Genomic DNA, 22600 nt, shown 5'->3' on the forward strand with positions numbered 1-22600 from the left:
TGATCTCCATCTCATTAATGAGATGAAAGCTCAATCTAATGGCCTCCTGGAAACTAACTGGCTCCCCAGCGAAATGTCACGTGAGTGCCAATTAGCCTTCCTATTTAAAAACGGAAATCTAGGGGCACCACGATGGCGCAGTGGGTTAGCCCTGTTGCCTCACGGCACTGTGGTCCCAGGTTCGATCCCGGCTCTGGGTCACTGTCCGTGTGGAGTTTTCACATTCTCCCCGTGTTTGCGTGGGTTTCGCCCCACAACCCAAAGATGTGCAGTCTAGGTAGATTGGCCACACTAAATTGCCCCTTCATTGGAAAAAATGAATTGGGTACTCCAAAATTAAAAATAAAATAAAAACGGAAATCTAGTGAAATGGCTGCTGAGATGATCGGAGGAGGTGAGTAGCCATTTTAATTTTTGGGAATGCTCCAAGGGGCACTGATGCCGCAACCCCAGTGCTCGGGTGGGGGTTGGGTGAGCCTCCGGAAGAGGAGGGGTCTCGTCGGGGATCTTGATGCTATTGGTCAGGCGTCACCCCATAGGCTGAGGGGGTGGGGTGCATTAGGGGCTCAGCGCCTGTTGTTCTAAAGCCCATCCTCCAATATTGTGTACACCGATAACAGGGGCAACTACAGCTGCTGCCTGTCTGTCCCATCAAACACTTCCAGAGCCCTGTTCGTGGTTATATGCTGTAGATCACTTTAACTCCCTCTGACTATGAGCAGCCTCTGGCTGCCCAGCTGAAGGCTATTGCTAATAAGGAATTGGCCTTGTTAGTTATGAAAGCACTTCACAGCTGCAGGCTGTGTTTGCTGCTTGCTCCTGCTGGTGGCTGCAAATGCCTGGAGGCTGCTGTTGATGTTTACTTCCTTTTCTGCAGCCGGAAAGAGGGGAAACTATTTCTAAAATACCTGGGTCCTGGAACACCTGACTCAGGGGACCTATGGGTCCAGAAGCTAATCTGGTTTGAAGCAAGAAGGCGCTACGTGACCTGGTGTGCAGCATTGATCCAAATGGATCACCTGATGGCATATGTGAAAAACTGCTTTCACATATTGCTGATGGTTTTATTGCTGATCTGGTGCATGGACTGGCATGTAACCGTGGGTTAAACACACTGGAAGTCCAGGATTGTCAGTTGCACCTTTAGCACCAGGATTTGGTTCCGGTGATTTTGGGCCATGTGGGAGGGCCTGCAGAGCTGCGGCTCCTGGACAGAGAATGGCACTAATACTTGGACTAGTAACAGATTGATGGACAGATCACTTCTACAACCAAGTTCTGGATTTGATTACACAGTGGCTTCCCCTCCGGTTCTGTTGAGGTACCTGTGAGGGTTGATATTGTGTGTTTGTTTTCTTTTGTGAAAATGAGCTGATATAGCTTTGTATTGGTACCATTATGGAATGGTGATATTTCCATGTTGTTTAATGGGCAATGTGATATGTGGAATGCTCCTTGGTTAATTTTAAAATCTTTGTTAATGTTGACCATTTAATAAACAAAATATTTCCAAGTGCATTCTCGTGGGCCCACGTGTCATATGTCAGACGAGTTTTATTGCCAAGCATTCCAATCAAACGGTGAGGCCTTGACACTTTGCCTGAACTCTGGGGGTGTCAACACCACAGAGGCAACAGCCAACAATCAACAACACCCAAGAGCTGGGTTTCAGCACTAGAAGATTCCCGTGACCAGAGGGTGATTGTCTGGATCAGGGGAAGGTTCTTGATAACGGTCTCATGAGTGTTCCCTGTCGGGGTCTGGGGGCTCCTGATGTGACTGGGGGTGAGTGTGCAGGGCGGGGTCCACCAGCACAACTGTCTCGGTGGATGGCATTCTGAGCAAAGTCGGGACATGTCAGGATTGGGAGAGCCTTGGGGGATTTGAGAGTCTCGGATGGAAGCCTTAACTGATTGTCAGACTCATCTCCTCCTCCAATTTCTTACAGCAACCAAGGTGGTTGATGTTGTTTACCCTGCAGCGGCAGCCCATGTTCAGGGGGCTGCTGCACACCCGGCCACCCACCAGGCCGGGGAGGGATCCAGAGGGGGATGCTGGCGGCGTCTCAAGGTGTACAGGCATCGTTGGTCATTCGAGCAGATGTCGGACAGCTTGTAATGCTGGAGACTCCATCTCAACAAGGAGACTGGGCGGCACCTGTGCCATTTCTTGTGGAACCCCGTGGTGGAGGAGGACACCCACTCCCGGTGGCCGTGGAGGTCACCACACAAATGAACCTTTATGCAACGGGTTCATTCCAGGGCTTGAGGAGGATTTGTGTGACATTTCACAAGCTACATCCGTGAAGTCAATGAATCCCTGCATACCCAGGTAGCTGACGATATAAACTTTAAGCTGGACCAAGTCTATCAAGATGCCCGGGCAGCAGGATTTTCTACCATCGGCGGGATGTCCCAGGTCCATGGGCCAATGGATGGCACGCATGCCATCTTACGTGCACAAGTGCATCAGGGAGTGCCCTTCATTAACAGGAATGTTCAACTCATGTGTGACCATCACCTCCAGATCATGCACGCATGCGCATGCTTCCCAGAGTGTACACATGACAGCTACATCCTGGGACACTGAGATCGACGGCATCTGAGGATCACCCCAGGATGTCGGGTTAGTTCTTGGGGATAAGGAGGACCTGCTGAGATACTGGCTGATGACGCCAGTGCGGAGGCCGGAGACTGATATGGAGATCCAATATAATGAGACGCATGTTGTCACCTGAGCTGTCATTGAGCAGTGCATTGGACTGCTCAAAATGCGGTTCTGATGCCTGGACTGCTCTCATTGTGCACTGTAGCACACGCGCAGAGGATTTCCTCCACAACCTGACACAGCAGCGAGGTGACATGTTGGAGGAGGCGGACATGATGGAGAACGAGCCAGGGGAGGACCCACGAGAGCAGCCGGAGAAGGAGGACAGGCAGCGCCGAGGGTCTAGCATGCCTGGAGGGCCAGGGAGGCTCATATCCTTGCCCGCTTTTCATAGGTCGAGGCTTTATCCATCAGTTCACCCTCTCCTTCCCCCAAATCTTTCATTCCCCTGAATCACCCTCTTCCCCCTACCCCCATAGATCACCCCCACTCCCCTCCCTTTGATCCCCTTGGTGGATGTCCTCTGGGGGGCCAGCTGCCAGAAGACTCCGGCCAACTTACCGGTGTCACTGGCGTCTCTGTGCCACCCTGTTCTGCCCACTGAACTTGAGACGTGCTGGGGGTCAGGAGACCTTGATTCAGATGAGGTGGAGCCCACCGTCGACTCCCTGCAGGAAGGTTCCGGGTCAGCCTCCAGCACTCCCTCCTCTCGGACGGTACCCGTAGGGCCCTGGAGATCTCCATGGGATGGTAAAGCGGCTGGAGTGAACTCAGAGGCCTCTGCACCACCTGCTCAGCCAGTCCTAGCACCTACCCCGTTATCTGCACCATGGTGTTGAAGCCCTCGCCGATGCTCTTTAGTAACTGGGATATGCAACTGCTGCTTCGGCAGTGTCCACATGCATCTGGGACACATCCCTCAGTGACTTGGATATGATGTTGAAGTCCTCAGCTATGGTTGACACAGACTGAGCCATGTCTTGGACACCGCCACTCATGAAGCTGACCTCGTGTTGCAGGCTTTCCACTGAGGTAGCAACCCCAGCAGTGTTGACCTCAATGCCATACATTTCCGGCACCCTCTCCTGCACCCGTAGCCTTTGGGACTCCTCCAATCGGAGTGTCGCTGACATCCTCTCCTGTATCTCACAGCCATGCACTAGCGTCTGCATCAGCCAGGGATAACCTTGCCCGGAGGATCGCCATCTGACTGGAACTCAGCTGAGCCTGTCCACTAGTGTCGCCTACTGAGGTGGGCGCCTCTACACTGGTGGAGGGTGGGGATCACAGCTCTGATGCGTCAACAGTGGTCTCGCCCCTGAGATGTTCTCTTGATTGGCAGAGGTGGGGACAACCTCAGATGGCCCGGCCGGCCTGGCCCCATGATATGGAGATTCTGCGAGAGAATGGACATGTAAGGAATTGGTCAGCGGGAAGGATCATTTTGTCTGGCATGACTAACTCACTTGAGGCTGGTCATTTGGGTGAAGGGGCAGTGGATCCTCACCTCTGTCGCGCAGGACAATCTTGTTGTCAGTGACTGCTCCCTCCTCGGCCAACCCTGCAATCTCAATGGCACGTTCCTCACAGGGATTGAGGACTCTCATGTCTGGAACCCCGCCGCCCGTCGGGGCCCTTTCCTGCCTATTATCGGCTAACATCTCCGTCGTGGACAGAGAGAGGGCATTGTGAGCCGTACGCTTGATGCATCCGGGGGGGGGGGGCACGGTGATCTATGACAGGTTGCATGTGTGGACACTGCTCCTGGGCATTGAGGGGTTGTACTTGTGGGTGCCAGGGTGTGCTGGGGCACAGGCATGGCAATATGCTAGGTGGGAGGTGTCAACTGCCGACTTGTTGAGGGGCGGGGTGTGCTGGTGGTCGGTGGGGGTGACAGGCAGAACTGCTGTCAGGGGGCTGGTGTTATCTTACCCTTGCGTTCTGGTAGAGGTCGTTGGTCTTATTCCTGCGCTGGACGCTGGTCCTCCTAGTCACGCTGCCCGAACTGACGGACACTGCCACTGCCTCCCAGGCGGCATTGGCGGCCCTGTAGCTGGTCCTCCAATGCCCTTGGGAAACAGGGTGTCCCATCACACATCCACGGCATCCAGCAGCCTGGCCAGGTTGGCATCCCCCATGCGTGGAGCAGGTCTTCGTGGTGCCATGGTCGTGTGCAGCTTGGGAGCTGTTTATGAGCACCTCTCACTTGTTAGCAGGGAGCTACTAGGCGTGGTCCGGATGAATCAGCTGGCAGGCCATCCAGTTCCACTGTGAAGCTCATGGGGGATCATGTCTGACACTAAGTGCCGTTAAATACGGGCCACGGTCACACTGGCTCGGCCGTCAGGAAGCACCCGGAAGTCACGCCCGATTTGGCACGCAGAACCTTTCCTGTTTAATCATGCCCAGGGTTTCTATCTGTCTTCGGGATCAAATTCTGTCTCATAGAGGTGCTGGTCCATTCTCTACACACTAGGAGTGATGGTTACTGCTGGGCTAAATCGCTGGCTTTTTAAGCAGGCCAGCAGCACGGTTCGATTCCCGTACCAGCCTCCCCGGACAGGCGCCGGAATGTGGCGACTAGGGGCTTTTCACAGTAACTTCATTGAAGCCTACTCATGACAATAAGCGATTTTCATTTCATTTTTCATTTCAGGTAGGCCAAGGAGATAGCGTTCAGCGATGTACCCGGTCATGCAGGTAATCGAGGCTAAGCTGTGGACCCAGCAAAAAGCATTCCTCCCTTTACCCCGTTTAACTGGACATCCGTCCACAAGGTTAAACCTGGCAGGCTGTGCTTGGAGCATTGGCCTCTCCCACCACTTGTTAAATCAGAGCTGAACCTAAGGCCCTCACTCAGGTCAAGAATGGGTGACATATGCAATGCCTCCTTCTCGCTTGTAAAATAACAGTGGGGGCATCAGTAGCCAACAAGAGTTGGCATACCACTCTAATTTATAGGCCCACCTCACTACATTCCAGTCCCTGGCTTGCCCGTAAAATTCAGGTTGGGGAGGGGAGGTGTGGTGGATGCTGCAGCATTGGTTACATGTTGGAACCACGTTTCACGCATTTGTTCCAGAAGCAGTACAGTATGGAACATATATAATTTCTTTAAATGTCTGTGAAATCTGTAATTGTTTTGAAAAATATTTGAAAGGAACTTCCAAGAAGTATCAATGATATAGGGATCAATTATCATTTTCTTGGGTAATAAAAAGTGTGACCTGACAGCCTTGACCTGAAAGCAGGATGGAAGTTGAGACCAGAAATGATGTGGCCAGAAAGAAAGTCAAGTTACAAGCAAAGGAGAGCTGGAGGCAGAAGGTGATAAACACACAGATGCAAGCACAAAGAGGAACCAGACATAGGAACACAGAATTCTTGTGTGAAAAGAAACAAATCATTCACAGGAAGAGGTCAGTTTTCCTGTTTGGCAGAAAAAGAGTCAGGAGCTCTTGGAGGTACTTTGCGAGCTAGCTAAAAAGATCTAACACCTGATAGGTTGTGTGAATAGTTCAGAGGCACTAAATAGCAGGGTATTTTACCACTGGAAAGCTACACTATCACACTTTTTGTGTCGCCGGACTTCCAGTGGCGGCATGTTGGAAGAAGTCGCACACTAGGTGGCTCCCACCGGGGTACTTAATTTTTGGCCCGATCAGCCAATTTCTGGGGATATTTTTCGTAAAATCCCACCTGACCAATGGGTATAAGGAGCCCACGCAATGGAATTTCCCACATAAGGGAAAGAACGGCCGAGATGCTTGCCGGCGTCTTGGCGGTTGAATTTGAGAAGCAATGGAAGGTTGTGTCCGGAGACCTTCGTGAGTCGATAGAGGATGCCCTGGCTCTCATTCGGTCAGAATTAGAAAAGACCTTTGAAATGGTATAAGCGCATGGTGCGACGATAAAGGGCGTGGAGGTGAATCCTTTGAAGCACATCGAAGGCTAAGATCTCCCTGATGGCCAGTGAAAATAATGTACTGAGAGCCAAGGTAGATGATCTGGAGAACTGCTCTAGGAGGCAGAATCTCAGAACTGTGGAGTTGCTCGAAGGTATAGAAGGCCCAACTCACACAGAATATTTCTCGAAGATGTTTGGGAAGAGGGTGGGGGAGGGTGGATTCAAGTCACCTCCTGAGCTCGTTCGGACACTATGGCAGAAGCCCTGACCCAACAAGTCACTACTGGCTGTTATAATACAGTTCCACAGATTCCAGGAGAAGAAATGGGCCCTCACGTGGGTTAAGGAGCATCGGGACTATAAATAGGAAGGCCATGCCATCAGGCTTTATCAGGACATTGGAGCAGAACTGGTAAAGAGGCGGGCAGTGTTTAACAAGGCCCAAGCTGTCCTGTGTAAGAATTGTGTTCAGTTTGGGGTGGTATACCTGGTGTAGCTCCAAGTGGCTTTTGAGATAAAGGACTATTATTTCGATGCGCTGAAGGATGCGATGTCTTTGTAAAGAACATGGGCTCGGTTCGAGCTGATTGTGTTTTTGCAGGGTTTTTGGGGTTGGGCAAAGGATGTGGAGAGTTGTTGGGGTTCCTTGTACATACAAGTTTGTATTTCTTTGTTCTTGGGTGGGTTGATAGTTTCATATGTTGGTGGGAGGCTTAATGTTATGAGGGGTGTTCTTTGTATGATGGTTGTTATGGGGAATATATAGGGTTAGTTTGCTGACGGTAACTACAGATTTCTCTTTGTTTTGTCTTGCTGGTGAGTTTGGTGGCCATCTTGGATGGGCTTTATGCTCTCTAAGTAGTTGTCGGATAATCCTTTTTTGTGGAAATGGCTGACCAGAGGTCAAGTCAGGTGGGAGGCCCTAATTCAGATAGCCACCTGGAGGGTTTGGTGGCCCAGTGAAAAGATCGAGGGTATTCACTCACCTGAAAAGTTTGAGGGCTGGTGTGGTGTTTTTGTAGGAGACTCATTTGTGGGTAAGGGACCAGACAGGTTGCAGAAGAGCTGGTTGAGCCAGGTATTTCATTCTGACTTCGATGGTAGGGCCTGGGGGGGGTGGTGATTTTGGTTAATAAACGGATTCCGTTTTGGCTGCCAATATTGTGGTGTATCCTGGTGGCAGATATATCATGGTCAGGCTTTGGCAGTTACTTTTGGTGGTTTTGGTCAATGTCTATACGCCAACCTGGGATGCTACGAGTTTTAACGCACATCAACTAATCTTAGGGAGGAGGATGACCTAAATTGAGTTCTAGGTGCGGGTCACTGGCTCTATCGGGGTGGCAAAGATATTGTTATGGGCCAGGGTTTAGAAAACTCCAAAGTTTATCATGGAGTTTACCTGCAACCTTTAATAGATTTTAGTTATGAGGAGCACAAGGGTCTACTTTCCGGGTGTTATGCAACAGAGACCTTCAGTATTTTTAAACAAAACAATGTTTATTCTATGAATTCAGTTAACATTCTATAAACACACAGTAAACATTTTATCAACTACCAACACAACTACCCCCCACAGATACAGTACTCTATATGTAAATAACTTTCCTAAGAACATCCATAAGCCAAACACCCTTTTTAACAAGGCAGTAGGTATAAGTTCTTTGCACAAGACAGTTGTCACTTTTAAATTATCAAGTGATCTGGACACCTTTTAACATACAGAGAGAGACAAAATGAACCTTCCTTGTCTGAATTCAGCTTGCAACTGCCCAAAACGAAAGCAAAACACAATGCCACAAACAGCTTCCAGCTCAAAACAAAATTAAAAGCCAGAGACACAACCCAGCTCCACCCACACAATGACATCACTGCAGCTATTTGATAAATACCCATTTCTTAAAGGTACACTCCCATGACACTATTTTGGAGAATGAGACAAGGATGCCCCATGTCCTCCCTTCTGTTTGTGCTGAAGATGGAGCACTTCACCATTGCACAGAGGGGTTTGGACTTATGGAAGGGGGTAGTCACTGGGGGGGGGAGTGGAGAATAGGGTGTCTCTATGCGTATGATCTGCGATTGTACATCTCAGATCTGAGCTCTTTGGTGCTGGATATAATTGGGTTGCTAAGAAGATTCAGGGTGTATTATGGTTACAAATTTAATTTAAGGAAAAGCGAGTATTTTGAGGTGCCTTCTCCAGGCACGGGTGGGGGGTGAGGGTTGATATTCCGGATTGCAACAACTCATTTCAGGTATCTGGGGGTGCAGGTGGCGCAGGATTGAGCACGGCTACGTAAGTTCAATTTCACGAGCTTGGTTGAAAGGGTGAAGGAGAACTTGTTGCGGTGGGATAGTCTCCCCTTGTCTTTGGAAGGCTGGGTGCAGACAGTGAACATGAACATTCTGCTGAGTTTTTTTTTTCTGTTTCAGTGCCGGTCTTTTTATTGAAATCATTTTTAAGGGGTAGATAGGCTGGTTTCGTAGTTTATGTGGGCAGGGGAGGAAAGCGTTGCTCGAAAGGGAGCAGCCGTCATGGGGGTTGGCACTACTGGACTTGCCATACTATAAATGGGAAACGATTGGGGAGAAGATGCAGGGCTGGAGCAGGGAGATGGAGGCCTCATGGGTGCAGATGGAAACGGATTCCTGTAAAGGCTCGCAGCTGCTAGCGTTGGCAACAGTGCCACTACCGTTTGCCCCAGAGAAGTATTCAGGGAGTCCTGTGGTGGTAGCCATGCTGAAGATTTGGAGGCGATTCCAGCAGCACTTTAAGTTGAGGGCAGGCTTGATGGTGATGTTGACAAGGGGGAACCATGAGTTTGAGCCAGGGAGGATGGATGCGAGGTTCAAGTGATGGGAGGAGAGAGGGGTGAAGGAGATGAAGGATCTGTTTTGGAGGGGCGGTTTGCCAGTTTGGAGGAGCTGGGGGATGAAGTTTGGGCTCCAGCTTGAGGAGGGCTTCAGGTATATGTAGGTGCGGAACTTCGCGAGAAAGATCATCCCGAACTTTCCGGTGGCACTGGCCTCTTCGTAGGAGACACTGACGGTGATGGGGCTGAGAGTGGGGTCGTTTCGGTGATTTACGGTAGGATCATGGAGGAGGATAAGGTGTCCATGGAAAACATTAAAGCCAAGTGGGAGGAGGAGCTGTGGATGGTGTTGGAGGAGAGATTATGGTGTGAGGTTAATGCCTCGACCTCGTGTGCGGGGCTGGGGTTGATTCAATTAAAAGTGGTGCACAAGGTGCGCTTAACGAAGGTGAGGATGAGCCGGCTGTTTGAGAGGGTGGAGGTTAGCTGCTAACAATTTAAGAGGGGCCCAGTTAATCACGTTCATATGTTTTGGTCCTGCCTGAAGTTGCAATTTTGGGTGTCGTTTTTTAGCACCATGTCAGAGGTCCCACATGTAGATTTGGAGCCTGGTCCCCGGGAGACCATATTCGGGGTGCCTGACCTGCCGGAGTTGTAACGGGTGTGGAGATGGATGCCTTAGCCTTAGCTTTGTATATTGCTTGCAGGCTGGTCCTGGTGGGGTGGAGGTCAGCTTCCCCCTCTGTGCCCTGGCATGGCTGGGGGATCTAATTCTTAGTGAAGGTGAAATTTGCTCTGAGGGGGCAGATGAGGGGTTCCAAAAGAGATGCGGTTTGTTTATCTTACACTTTGGTGATTTGGTTGGTGTCAAGAGGTGAAGGAGGGAGGAGTCTAATTTGCGGGGGGGGGGGGGGGGGGGGGGAATGAGGTGATGGAGGTTTGCCTTGGGTTCATGTTTATTATGTTGAAATATTGAAAATTGTGTTTATTATGTTGAAATATTGAAAATTTTAATAAAAAACATGTTTTTTTTAAAACCAATTGTTGTGACACGAGAGAGAGAGAGAGAGAATTCAAGACTTGTGAGAAAAGTTATAGCTCATGGAATAAAAGGGACCATAACAAAATGGCTTGAGTGACATGAAACAGAGTAGTGGTTAATGAATGCTTCTTGGGCTGGAAGAAGCATTGTAATGGAGTTCCCCAAGGGCTCTTGCTTTTGCTGATACATATTAATGACCTAGACCTTGGTGTACATGGCACAATTTCAAAATTTGCAGATGATACAGAACTTGGGAGCATTGTGAGCAGGGAGGGGGATTGTGTAAAACTTTTTTTTATCATCTTTATTGTCACAAATAGGCTTACATTAATCTGCAATGAAGTTACTGTGAAAAGCCCCTAATCGCCACACTCAGGCACCTGTTTGGGTACAGAAGGAGAATTCAGAATGTCCAAATTACCTAACAGCACCTCTTTCGGGACTTGTGGGCGGAACCCAGAGCACCTGGAGGAAACCCACGCAGACAGGGAGAATGTGCAGACTCCACACAGGCAGTGACCCAAGCCGAGAATCGAACCTGTGACCCTGGCGATGTGAAGCAACAATGTTAACCACTGTGCTATTGTGCCGCAGTTTGAAAAGACATAGACAAGTTGGTGGAATGGGTGGAAAAGGGGTAATGAAGTTCAATATGGAGCAATGTGAAGTGATTAATTTTGGAAGAAAGAACATGGAGAGACACTATAAAATAAAGGGTACAATTCTAAACAGAGAAGGAGCAGAAGAATCTGAGTGTACACTTGGGCAGCACGGTAGCAGGGTGGTTAGCATAAATGCTTCACAGCTCCAGGGTCCCAGGTTCGATTCCCGGCTGGGTCACTGTCTGTGCGGAGTTTGCACGTCCTCCCCGTGTGTGCGTGGGTTTCCTCCGGGTGCTCCGGTTTCCTCCCACAGTCCAAAGATGTGCAGGTTAGGTGGATTGGCCATGCTAAATTGCCCGTAGTGTCCTAAAAAGTAAGGTTAATGGGGGGGTTATTGGGTTACGGGTCTAGGGTGGATACGTGGGTTTGAGTGGGGTGATCATGGCTCGGCGCAACATCGAGGGCCGAAGGGCCTGTTCTGTGCTGTACAGTTCTATGTTCTATGTTTAAGTCATTGAAAGTAGCACAGCAGGTTCTGAAAGCATACAGCACCCTAGACTTTATCACTAGGGGAATAGAGTACAAGAACATGGAATTAAAGTTGCCTAAGACCATCCTGACTTCGAAATATATCGACATTCCTTCACCATCACTTGGTCAAAATCCTGGAACTCCCTCCCTAACAGTGCTGTGGGTGGACTTGCATCCCATGAACTCCAGCAGTTCAAGAAGGCAGTTCACCACCAACCTCTCACCGTCAATCAGAGATGGCAATAAGTGGGGACCTAGTCGACGATGCCCACAACCCATGAATAAATTTTAAAAAGACACTGTTTTGGCCTCAGCTGGATTATTTCATCCAATTCTGGCCGTGCATTAAGAAGGATGCATTGGAGAGAGTGCAGAAGAGGTTTACAAAATGGTTCCAGGCATGATAAACTTCAGTTATGAAGGTAGACTGAGGAAGTTAGGACTGTTTTCCTTAGAGGAGAGATGGTTGAAAGGAGATCTGATTGAGGTTTTCAAAATCATTCAGCTCTGGAAAGGGTAGATAGGGAACAACTGTTCCCACTGATGAAAGGACCGAGAACGAGAGGGCACAGATTTAAAGTAATTGGAAAAAGAAGCAAAAGCAATATGAGAAAGATCATATTCACACTACTAGCGGTTAAAGTCTGGAATGTACTGTCTGAAGTGTCAAAACTCTCAGTTATACAACCTCGTCAAAACTCTGTCCCTCATGAGGGATTTTAAATCTTTACTTTCAAGATCTAGCCTATGAATTCCCTCCCAAAAGTCGCTCCTAATAGCTCAATCTGATCTCCTAAGACTACGTTCCACTGGCTTCCAGAGGCCCCACTCCAGCACCGGCATACATGCATAACTGCAGCTCTTTCAGCCATTTATCCAAAAGGTTATGTTTACCGCAGCATGGAGTCATGACTCTTCCACAACTTTTTCATCCCTCCACAGAGCTTCTCCTGAGCCCTCACTGCAGGCATTGCCGAGCAGCACCTTGTTGTCATGTGTATGATCATACATATTTACAGGAGGTTTAAACCAGTCAGGTCACAGGGTTTTAGCCATGTTCTTTGTTTCTATCCTTGACATTGCCATTACGTATGCCATCTTGAAGAAGCTGGTGAAGATTGATGCAGTACGATTCATGCTTCGAAACCACACTGTAAGTACCTTTTATTTGTCAGAGAGGAGTTGTTTTTTAAAACGTTTTTCCAGCCAATTACAATATATTTGTCTTGGATGTCACAACTGTTATTTTGTTATAAAAGTTGATTCTTCACAAATTCCTCTCTCACACTATTAAGGAATGACCAGAGGTGCAAAATTAAAACCAGGCAAATTATTTGTTCCTTTCATTTCTGTGAAACTTGAGTTCAGCTGTCAGAGTTTGAAAGCCAGCTATTTAATCCAGCTCCTCCAGAGGCCCAGTCTAATTAGGCGCTGCAGTATAGACGAGATTGTCAGGGTTCAGCCCATATTTGTACCAAGCCTTGGCCCATTCAAAAGGTGGGCTTCTGCATTAACCTTGATTCCAATTTCCGAATGATCCTTGCACCTGTTTGTGTTTAAATGTCAGCTGAGAACAGGACTAGGCTTAGCTCTAAAGCCCTTCACAGTCAAATAACCTGCCTGGCATTCAACTTCTAGGCTCAAATGTGCACAATTTGAGGCACTAGAGAGCTGCTGGAGCAAATTACTTCAGGAGATAAGGTGTGAAAGTTGAAACCTTTGCCTCCAGTAATGAAATTAGTGTATATACTGATTAATTACTTCTTCCTGTGCTTCTCCTTTGGATGATCAGAGTGAACACTTCCCTTTCCTGGGCATCAGTGAACACTTCCACCTTGGTGATGCTGTCCTGAGATGCCGCACGACCTTCTACACTGCACTGACTCGCCTGCTTCTCGTCGACTTGGGTAAGATGGAAAAGTTCAGCTGTCACATTTGGATCGCTAACTATTTATCACAGCAACTTGCCTTGGGCTTATACATGAAAAAGGTTATTGTTGAAGACTTTTTCTGGGAGGTTTTTTCTTTTTATTAACCCACCCCCTTCGATTCTTTTTTAAATTAAATTTACGAGTATATTGATGAAAATAATATCGTCCTAAAAAATAATGTTCCAATTCCTTTTTGTTTAGAACATATTAAAGTGCGGATTTTGTAATTAAATAAACTGGGTTTCGCTAAATTCTGAGCAGCTTATACTATCACTTGTCAATCATTCGCATTGTGCATGGGAGCATCATGTAACATCTCATAGATTGGAGGAAAAAAATTGATCGGATTTTTTTCATAAATACTTAATGGTATTTTGGTCTCCTATTTAGCCACCTTCGTCCTGAAGCCAGTCACTCTCACTCGCTACAAATATAAATTGCAGCAGACAAACACTACCTCATCAAAGTGGCCTTTCTTCACAGGTAACTCTGGACAGTGAACCAACTATTCAGCTGAAGAGGCCATCGCCACCAAGCCCAAAACTATTATCACATGACTATCCTAGGCCAGGAACCAGGCGCATATTTCCTCCTATTAACCCAGTGGCACTAAAACTAATATACTGGCGTAAATATTGGTCCTTTAAAGGATGAGAAGGGAGTTTTAATAATGGGAAATGAGGAAATGGCTGAGGAACTGAACAGGTTTTTTGGGTCGGTCTTCACAGTGGAAGACACAAATAACATGCCAGCGACTGATAGAAATGAGGCTATGACAGGTGAGGACCTTGAGAGGATTGTTATCACTAAGGAGGGAGTGATGGGAAAGCTAATGGGGCTAAAGGTAGACAAGTCTCCTGGCCCTGATGGAATGCATCCCAGAGTGCTAAAAGAGATGGCTAGGGAAATTGCAGATGCACTAGTGATAATTTACCGAAATTCACTAGACTCTGGGGTGGTCCCGGTGGATTGGAAATTAGCAAACGTGACGCCACTGTTTAAAAAAGGAGGTAGGCAGAAAGCAGGAAATTATAGGCCAGTGAGTTTAACTTCGGTAATAGGGAAGATGCTGGAATCTATCATCAAGGAAGAAATTGCGAGGCATCGGGATAGAAATTGTCCCATTGGGCAGACGCAGCATGGGTTCGTAAAAGGCAGGTCATGCCTAACTAATTTAGTGGAATTTTTTGAGGACATTACCAGTGCAGTAGATAACGGGGAGCCGATGGATGTGGTATATCTGGATTTCCAGAAAACCTTTGACAAGGTGCCACACAAAAGGTTGCTGCATAAGATAAAGATGCATGGCATTAAGGGTAAAATAGTAGCATGGATAGAGGATTGGTTAATTAATAGAAAGCAAAGAGTTGGGATAAATGGGTGTTTCTCTGGTTGGCAATCAGTAGCTAGTGGTGTCCCTCAGGGATCCGTGTTGGGCCCACAATTGTTCACAATTTACATTGATGATTTGGAGTTGGGGACCAAGGGCAATGTGTCCAAGTTTGCAGATGACACTAAGGTGAGTGGTAAAGCGAAAAGTGCAGAGGATACTGGAAGTCTGCAGAGGGATTTGGATAGGTTAAGTGAATGGGCTCGGGTCTGGCAGATGGAATACAATGTTGACAAATGTGAGGTTATCCATTTTGGTAGGAATAACAGCAAACGGGATTATTATTTAAACGATAAAATATTAAAGCATGCCGCTGTTCAGAGAGACTTGGGTGTGCTAGTGCATGAGCGACAGAAGGTTGGTTTACAAGTGCAACAGGTGATTAAGAAGGCAAATGGAATTTTGTCCTTCATTGCTAGAGGGATGGAGTTTAAGACTAGGGAGGTTATGTTGCAATTGTATAAGGTGTTAGTGCGGCCACACCTGGAGTATTGTGTTCAGTTTTGGTCTCCTTACTTGAGAAAGGACGTACTGGCGCTGAGGGTGTGCAGAGGAGATTCACTAGGTTAATCCCAGAGCTGAAGGGGTTGGATTATGAGGAGAGGTTGAGTAGACTGGGACTGTACTCGTTGGAATTTAGAAGGATGAGGGGGGATCTTATAGAAACATTTAAAATTATGAAGGGAATAGATAGGATAGATGCGGGCAGGTTGTTTCCACTGGCGGGTGACAGCAGAACTAGGGGGCATAGCCTCAAAATAAGGGGAAGTAGATTTAGGACTGAGTTTAGGAGGAACTTCTTCACCCAAAGGGTTGTGAATCTATGGAATTCCTTGCCCAGTGAAGCAGTTGAGGCTCCTTCATTACATGTTTTTAAGGTAAAGATAGATAGTTTTTTGAAGAATAAAGGGATTAAGGGTTATGGTGTTCAGGCCGGAAAGTGGAGCTGAGTCCACAAAAGATCAGCCATGATCTAATTGAATGGCGGAGCAGGCTCGAGGGGCCAGATGGCCTACTCCTGCTCCTAGTCCTTATGTTCTTATGTAACTACTGCTCTGGCTCAGTTCAGATTGCTGAACACGAACCCATTACTTTCTGATTTATATGGAAAGGAAGTGATGCAGTTATGGATAGCACATGGTATGGAATCAAAAGGAATCTGCCTCTGAGAGGGTAGCGTGTGAAAATTAAGTAATCCGGTTGTATTTAGCAGAATGTGCAAAGAGAAAGCGAATGAATTGTTAATTGTATTTAATTGTGTGCAAGTGGTGGGCGTTAACTGGGGATTTATTTGTTCTATAAGTAGAAACGGACTGACATTTTGGTGGCTAGGTTATGTTTGCATGGTCCACAGGTCACTGAAAGTGGCAACACAGGTGGAGAAGGTAGTCAAGAAGGCTTATGGCATGCTTGTCTTCATTGGCCAGGGCATCAAGTATAAAAATTGGCCAGTCATGTTGCAGCTGTAGGCCACACTTGGAGTATAGTGTTCAATTCTGGTCGCTACACTACCAGAGGATGTGGAAGCTTTAGAGGGGGTGCAGAAGAGATTTACCAGGATGTTGCCTCGTATGGAGGGCATTAGCTGTGAGGAGAGGTTGAATAAACCCGTTCTCACTGGAACAATGGAGGTTGAGGGGATGTCGACAAAATTATGACGGGCATAGACAGAGTGGATAGTCAAAGGCTTTTTCCTAGGGTAGAGAGGTCAATTATTAGGGAGCATAGCTTTAAGGTGCGAGGGCAAGGTTTAGAGATGTACTAGGCAAGTTTTGTACACAGAGGGTAGTGGATGCCTGGAACTCGGTGCCGGAGGAGGTGGTGGAAGCAGGGATATTAGTGACATTTAAGGGGCATCGTGCCAAATACATGAATAGGATGGGAATAGAGGGATACGGACGCTGGAAGTGCAGAAGATTTTAGTTTAGACGGGCAGCATGGTTGGCACAGGCTTGGAGGGTCGAAGGGCCTGTTCCTGTGCTGTCCTTTTCTTTGTTTGTTCTTTGTTTGTTTGTAATGTGTATCTTGGTAAATAAAACTTATGAAAGTGTGTAAAGATTGGCTCCAGTTCTATCCTCCCCTAGTTGGCGCTCTGAAATAGAACACCAATAACAAAGTGTAGGGTTTGGAGAGAAAGGGATCTGGTTCCAGAAAACATCGCATGCAGGGTGAAAGGGGATCCAGTCACAGATAGCAAATGATGTTGGGAGTAAGGGATCCAGTCATGGATAGCGTAAAGTGTGCCAAGAAAGCGATTGATTCGCACATGGATAGCACAGCATGTAGAATGTATGAGGAAAGATTGGACAGGTCGGATCTGTACACCTTGGAATTCAGAAGAATGAATGGTGATATGATTGAAACATATAAGATTCTTAGGAGGTTGGGCAGCATGGTAGAACTCGGTTAGCACTGTAGCTTCACAGCGCCAAGGTCCCAGGTTCGATTCCCGGCTTGGTCACTGTCTGTGCGGAGTCTGCACGTTCTCCCCATGTCTGTGGGTTTCCTCCTGGTGCTCCAGCCTCCTCCCACTAATCCCTAAAGGTGTGCTATTAGGTGAATTGGACATTCTGAATTCTCCCTCTGTGTACCAGAACAGGCACCAGAATGTGGCGACTCGGGGCTTTTCACAGTAACTTCATTGCAGTGTTAATGTAAGCCTTCTTGTGACAATGAAATTTTTTTTTTAATGGGTTGATGTTGGGAGGATGTTTCCTCTCATGGGAGAGTGCAGGACAAGAGGGAACAGTCTCAGAATAAGGTGGTGTTCATTTAAAACAGATTTGAAGGAGAATTCCTTTCCCAAAGAGTGGTGAATCATTGGTACTCTTTACCCCAGGAAGCTGTGGAGGCCGAGTCCTTGAACATTTTCAAGGCTGAAATTGATAGTTTTATAACCTGACCGGAGGCCACGGGATCTGCAACATCAGAGTCCTCATGGCTTGACCTGAATGTGATCTCCCCAGATGAGGGGGTGGAGAAACACCCTTAATCAAGGGTTCCATGGGGCAAAAATATCCCAACCCAAGTGTGGGAGACCCTTCGGGGAGTAGGAGTTGTATCTAATTAAATAAATATTGAGTTTTTCTGACAGTTATCGCTTCCATGTGGTCACTCTTTACATTGGCGATGAGGGTGAAATGGAGCTGCAAGAGACGCCATTTTTGTATCTAATTAAATAAATATTGAGTTTTTCTGACAGTTATCGCTTCCATGTGGTCACTCTTTACATTGGCGATGAGGGTGAAATGGAGCTGCAAGAGACGCCATTTCCTCCGGACCCGGCCCAACTCAACTACGCCTCTAGAGGCTTTCCACCTGGCTGCAGCTATGCCACTCATTGGGAAATTGGAGGTGTTCTACACCCAGGCGGGTGACTGGATCTAATATATTGAGTGGCTATGTTATTTCTTTCGGCTTAACGCCATTGTGGGCGACAAAAGGCAAACAGTGATCGTCCTCATGCTCTGCGGAGTGGAAACGCATAGCATCATCAGAAGTTTAACTTACCCAACTCTGCCTGAAACCCATTCCTTTGCAGAATTGGTCGCATTGGTGCGCGACCGCTTCGATCCAAAACTCTGCTTATAGTCCACCGTTTTCATTTACATACAGTGGCTGGGCACTGTGGGTCAGGTGGTTAAAGCGCCACTCTGGTAAACAGCAGATGCTGAGTTTGAATCTCAGCACTGCCCCCTCCACACCTTTTGCTCAAAGCAATTCAAAGCTGCACAATAAATGCTCCCTGTTTATTCATTTACATACTGCCACAAAGCATCAGTGGCCAACTTTTTGGCCCGTTTGCGAAAACTCTTCAAGTTTTACAAACTCGACCAAGCTTTATCAGAGTCGCTCAGAAACCGGCTGGTCTGCGGCATCCGCGATGCGTTACCCAAGAACACTTGCTGGGGAAACACACCTTGATTTACTAAAGACGGTCAACATCACCTTGACCCGGGAAGATGCGGAACAAGGGGTTCAGGATCTTCGGAGCATGGCCATCCTGAGCCTAGGGTGCCCGGCCACATGTGGAGCACCCTGCTCCACCCTGAGCTGCAGTTCAGGACACCCGCCACTGGGGGCACACCCCGAGAGGCCCAGACCAGAGTCAGCATGTTACCTGAAAGAGATGCCGAAGCTGCCACACACCAGAGACACTTGACCGGTGGGCTGGACCACGGGTGCGGGAGTCCTTTTGGGGAGTAGGAGTTGTATCTAGTAGGTTAAATAAATATTGAGCTTTTCGAACAATCATCGCTCCCGTGGTTGCTCACCTGGAATTTTACAGATAAGTTTTAATCAGTCGGGAATTAAGCTGACTTAGTGAGTGTTAAATCAGCCATGATCAGAATAAATGGTTGAGCAGGCACGAAAGGCAGAATGAGCTACTCTAGCTCCTATTTCTTATGGGTTTATGAAAGGAACCAGTAATTGACATTGTAAATTATGAAATTATATGGATCTCATTTTGGATATAATAGGGCATGGTACAAGAGGAATTCGGTCACAAATAGCATGGAATGTGGAATAAAAGGTTATCCAGACAAAGGGCTCGATTTAACTAAGTGTGTTTAGCCGCGTGTTTCCCAGCGTTCGCAGTGGCGAGAAACACATGGCAATTCAACGCGATTTGCGTTGTATAAGGGGCCTTAGCGGGGGATGCACGGCCGAGGCTGCACGTAGCCCCGCTTTGTACACTGGGGAGCTCCGCTCGCCAGAACTCTCTAGTGTAGCAACAGATACATTTTGTCACAATCTATGAGGCCCCCAAAGAAATCCCTGATCCCCCCCACAGCCCAAACACACTATGGCCCCCGCATCCCTCACAATACCCACGTACGGCACCCCTGGCCCAATCACAAGCATCAAAAAATTCCACAATCTATGGGATTCGCAACGAAACATCTTGCGAGATCGCAAGGCGTTGCGAGCCGGGTAAATCCAGGGACCGGGGTCTCCCGGCTGTTATCAGCCATGCTGCACCACGGCGAGCTGATGTTTAGGCACAGCATGGCCATTGGCTCACCGATAGTAGAAGTATTGTGCAGGGAACAGGATTTATTGATGGGTAGCAGAGCTGCTAAGTAAGAGAGGGAGGACATGCAACAGAAATGTATAGTGAGGGGCGCACGGTGGCGCAGTGATTAGCACTGATGCCTCACGATGCTGAGCTCCCGGGTTCGATCCCGATCCCAGGTCACTGTCTGTGTGGAGTTTGCACATTCTCCCCGTGTCTGCATGGGTCTCACCCCCACACCCCAAAGATGTGCAGGGTAGATGGATTGACCACAATAAATTGCCTCTTAATTGGAAAAAAAGAATTGGTTACTCTAAATTAAAAATAAATTAACAAATGTCCAGTGAGCTTAAAGGCTCAGTGATTTCACTCTGAAAATAATGCAAAATATAGTCCAAATGGTCTGTTTCTGTGCAGTATATGTGTGCACATCATTGCAGATGTACTTGTATCATTAAGTTATATATAGTCTACAACTGATTCTGGATGCTTATACTTAATAAACCTTTTAATCATTTAAAAAAAAAAAGGGGGCAGCAGGGTAGCATGGTGGTTAGCATAAATGCTTCACAGCTCCAGGGTCCCAGGTTCGATTCCCGGCTGGGTCACTGTCTGTGCGGAGTCTGCACGTCCTCCCCCTGTGTGCGTGGGTTTCCTCCGGGTGCTCCGGTTTCCTCCCACAGTCCAAAGATGTGCGGGTTAGGTGGATTGGCCATGCTAAATTGCCCGTAGTGTCCTAATAAAAGTAAGGTTAAGGGGGGGGGGTTGTTGGGTTACGGGTATAGGGTGGATACGTGGGTTTGAGTAGGGTGATCATGGCTCGGCACAACATTGAGGGCCGAAGGGCCTGTTCTGTGCTGTTCTGTTCTATGTTCTATGTTATATCCTTTGGAATAAAATGGTCAGGTTTAAAAACATCTAATTCCAGGGAGGAATAAAAAAAAGAAAAACAAACGCTAGAAATGAGATTTAAATGTTGGCAATCACTGCAGATCTGTCAGATATTGGTCTCCAGGTGAAATGTAACTTGTTTTTCTGTCCCATGTACATTTTCAACACTTTTGCTTCAATCAATAGTGGATATTTATTTCTAGATCTTTGAACTGCTCTAATTAACTATCTGTTCCTGTTTTAGTATGAAAAGTGAAAAATGAACATAAATTATTTCTAATGTATCCTGGAGAAATGCAAATATCCTGGAATTGTGTTGTAAAATGGTAATTCAGTCCCCCAATTCTACCAGCATTTGTAATTGGCAATATCACAAGTGCTGGATTGAATTATTTCCTTGTAACGCATTGCCTATTGTCTATTATCTTCTTTTCAGTGTGCACCGTCATTCATTCTTTGTAATCTTTAGCACAAAATTGCACCAGCGGTACACCAAGCATTGTAGGAGCATAAGCACAAGAGTAGGCCACTCAGCCCCTCAAGCCTGCTCTGCCATTCAGTGAGTTTATGGCTGATTTTTATCCTTACTTTATCTGCCTATTTTGGCTCCATATCTTGGAATATCTTTGTTTTGAAGATTTTCTATTTGCCAAATAATGATTTTTAATCCACCATCTGGAAACCTGAATTGAATTTTAAAAATCCGACTTTTTAAAAACACAGAGACGACAGTGACTTGACCTCTCAGTCCAAGGTGGCTAACATGGCTCACCCGAATTGCTTTACCATACGTTCCACATTCTAATTTGTTGGAGTGGTGTCAGTCTGTTTGAAAAACCCATCAAAGTCGATGACTTCAGGAGACTGTGAAGGACTCACACCCCCAGTCTCATCAGCAAAGCATCTATGCCAATCACCTGCCGTATTCAAATCTTGGAGACGGGCCATTAAGATTAATTTCTTTGATAATGGGGTCCTGGCTTAGTCAGCTTCCAGACTTGAGCTAATCAAGTAACCAATGTAATACACTTTCATTGCCTTTAAATTACCCTGATAGTTTGCAAAGGAGGGTCACATAATAAGCCAACTCTTTGTATGTTTTAAGCACATTTTCTCAGCAGAACTGAGGACAAGCATCTTAAGGAGAAGACCGAGGTGCCTCCTTTTTTCTCCAACCCACTTGGTAAGCTTTGAACCCTGTTTGCTGACTGTGATCATCCAGAGATGCCCAACTGCAGACGGAGATTGCTTAAACAAATTCAACCCAGCATGACCATTTCCCAAAGAACAACCAACTCTGTTGTCTACATCTATAGAATGCAGAGAATTCCTATAGTGCAGAAGGAGGCCATTTGGCCATCAAGTCTGCACCAACCCTCCAAAAGAGCACTCTACCGAGGCCCACTCCCTGTCCCTATCGGCGTAAACCCGTGCATTGATCATGGCCAATTCACCTCGCCTTCAGACTCGCCTTCAGGCAGCAGAGAGCACCACACCTGCAATGGATGCTCTTCTGGGAGGGGAGGATAAAGGGTGTGTCAGGTTCGGGGCCCTCGCTCACCTTCGGGCAGCATAGAGCACTTGACCTGAGAGGGACACACTTCTGGGAGCGGCGGATAAAAAGCTCAGAACCCTCACTCAACTCCAGGCAGCAGAGAATACCAGACCAATGAGGGACTCTCTTCTGGGAGCAGATGATAAAGGGAGCGCAGTGCTCGGAACCCTCACTGACCTTCGGGCAGCGAAGAGGACTGGACCTGCAAGGGACTATCTTCTGGGAGTGGATGATAAAGGGAGCATTGCTGTGTCTCATGACAATTGCCACATCTCTGGCATAAAATGGTGGACCCGGCCGACCACTTAAAA

The 22600-nt window shown here is 47.3% G+C and overlaps 1 protein-coding gene across 1 annotated transcript in view; it reads left to right on the forward strand.

The window, feature by feature from the left end:
* The window catches only part of LOC119965026 (ran-binding protein 17-like), a 1262848-nt gene that overhangs the window by 707891 nt on the left and 532357 nt on the right, over window positions 1-22600 (forward strand). The window contains exons 17-18 of the mRNA XM_038795235.1: window positions 12595-12658; window positions 13298-13412. Coding sequence (XP_038651163.1) covers window positions 12595-12658; window positions 13298-13412 — 179 coding nt within the window. The remainder of the gene's footprint in view (window positions 1-12594; window positions 12659-13297; window positions 13413-22600) is intronic.

Source organism: Scyliorhinus canicula, chromosome 4 (genome assembly GCF_902713615.1).
Source record: "Scyliorhinus canicula chromosome 4, sScyCan1.1, whole genome shotgun sequence".
Classification (NCBI taxonomy): domain Eukaryota; kingdom Metazoa; phylum Chordata; class Chondrichthyes; order Carcharhiniformes; family Scyliorhinidae; genus Scyliorhinus; species Scyliorhinus canicula.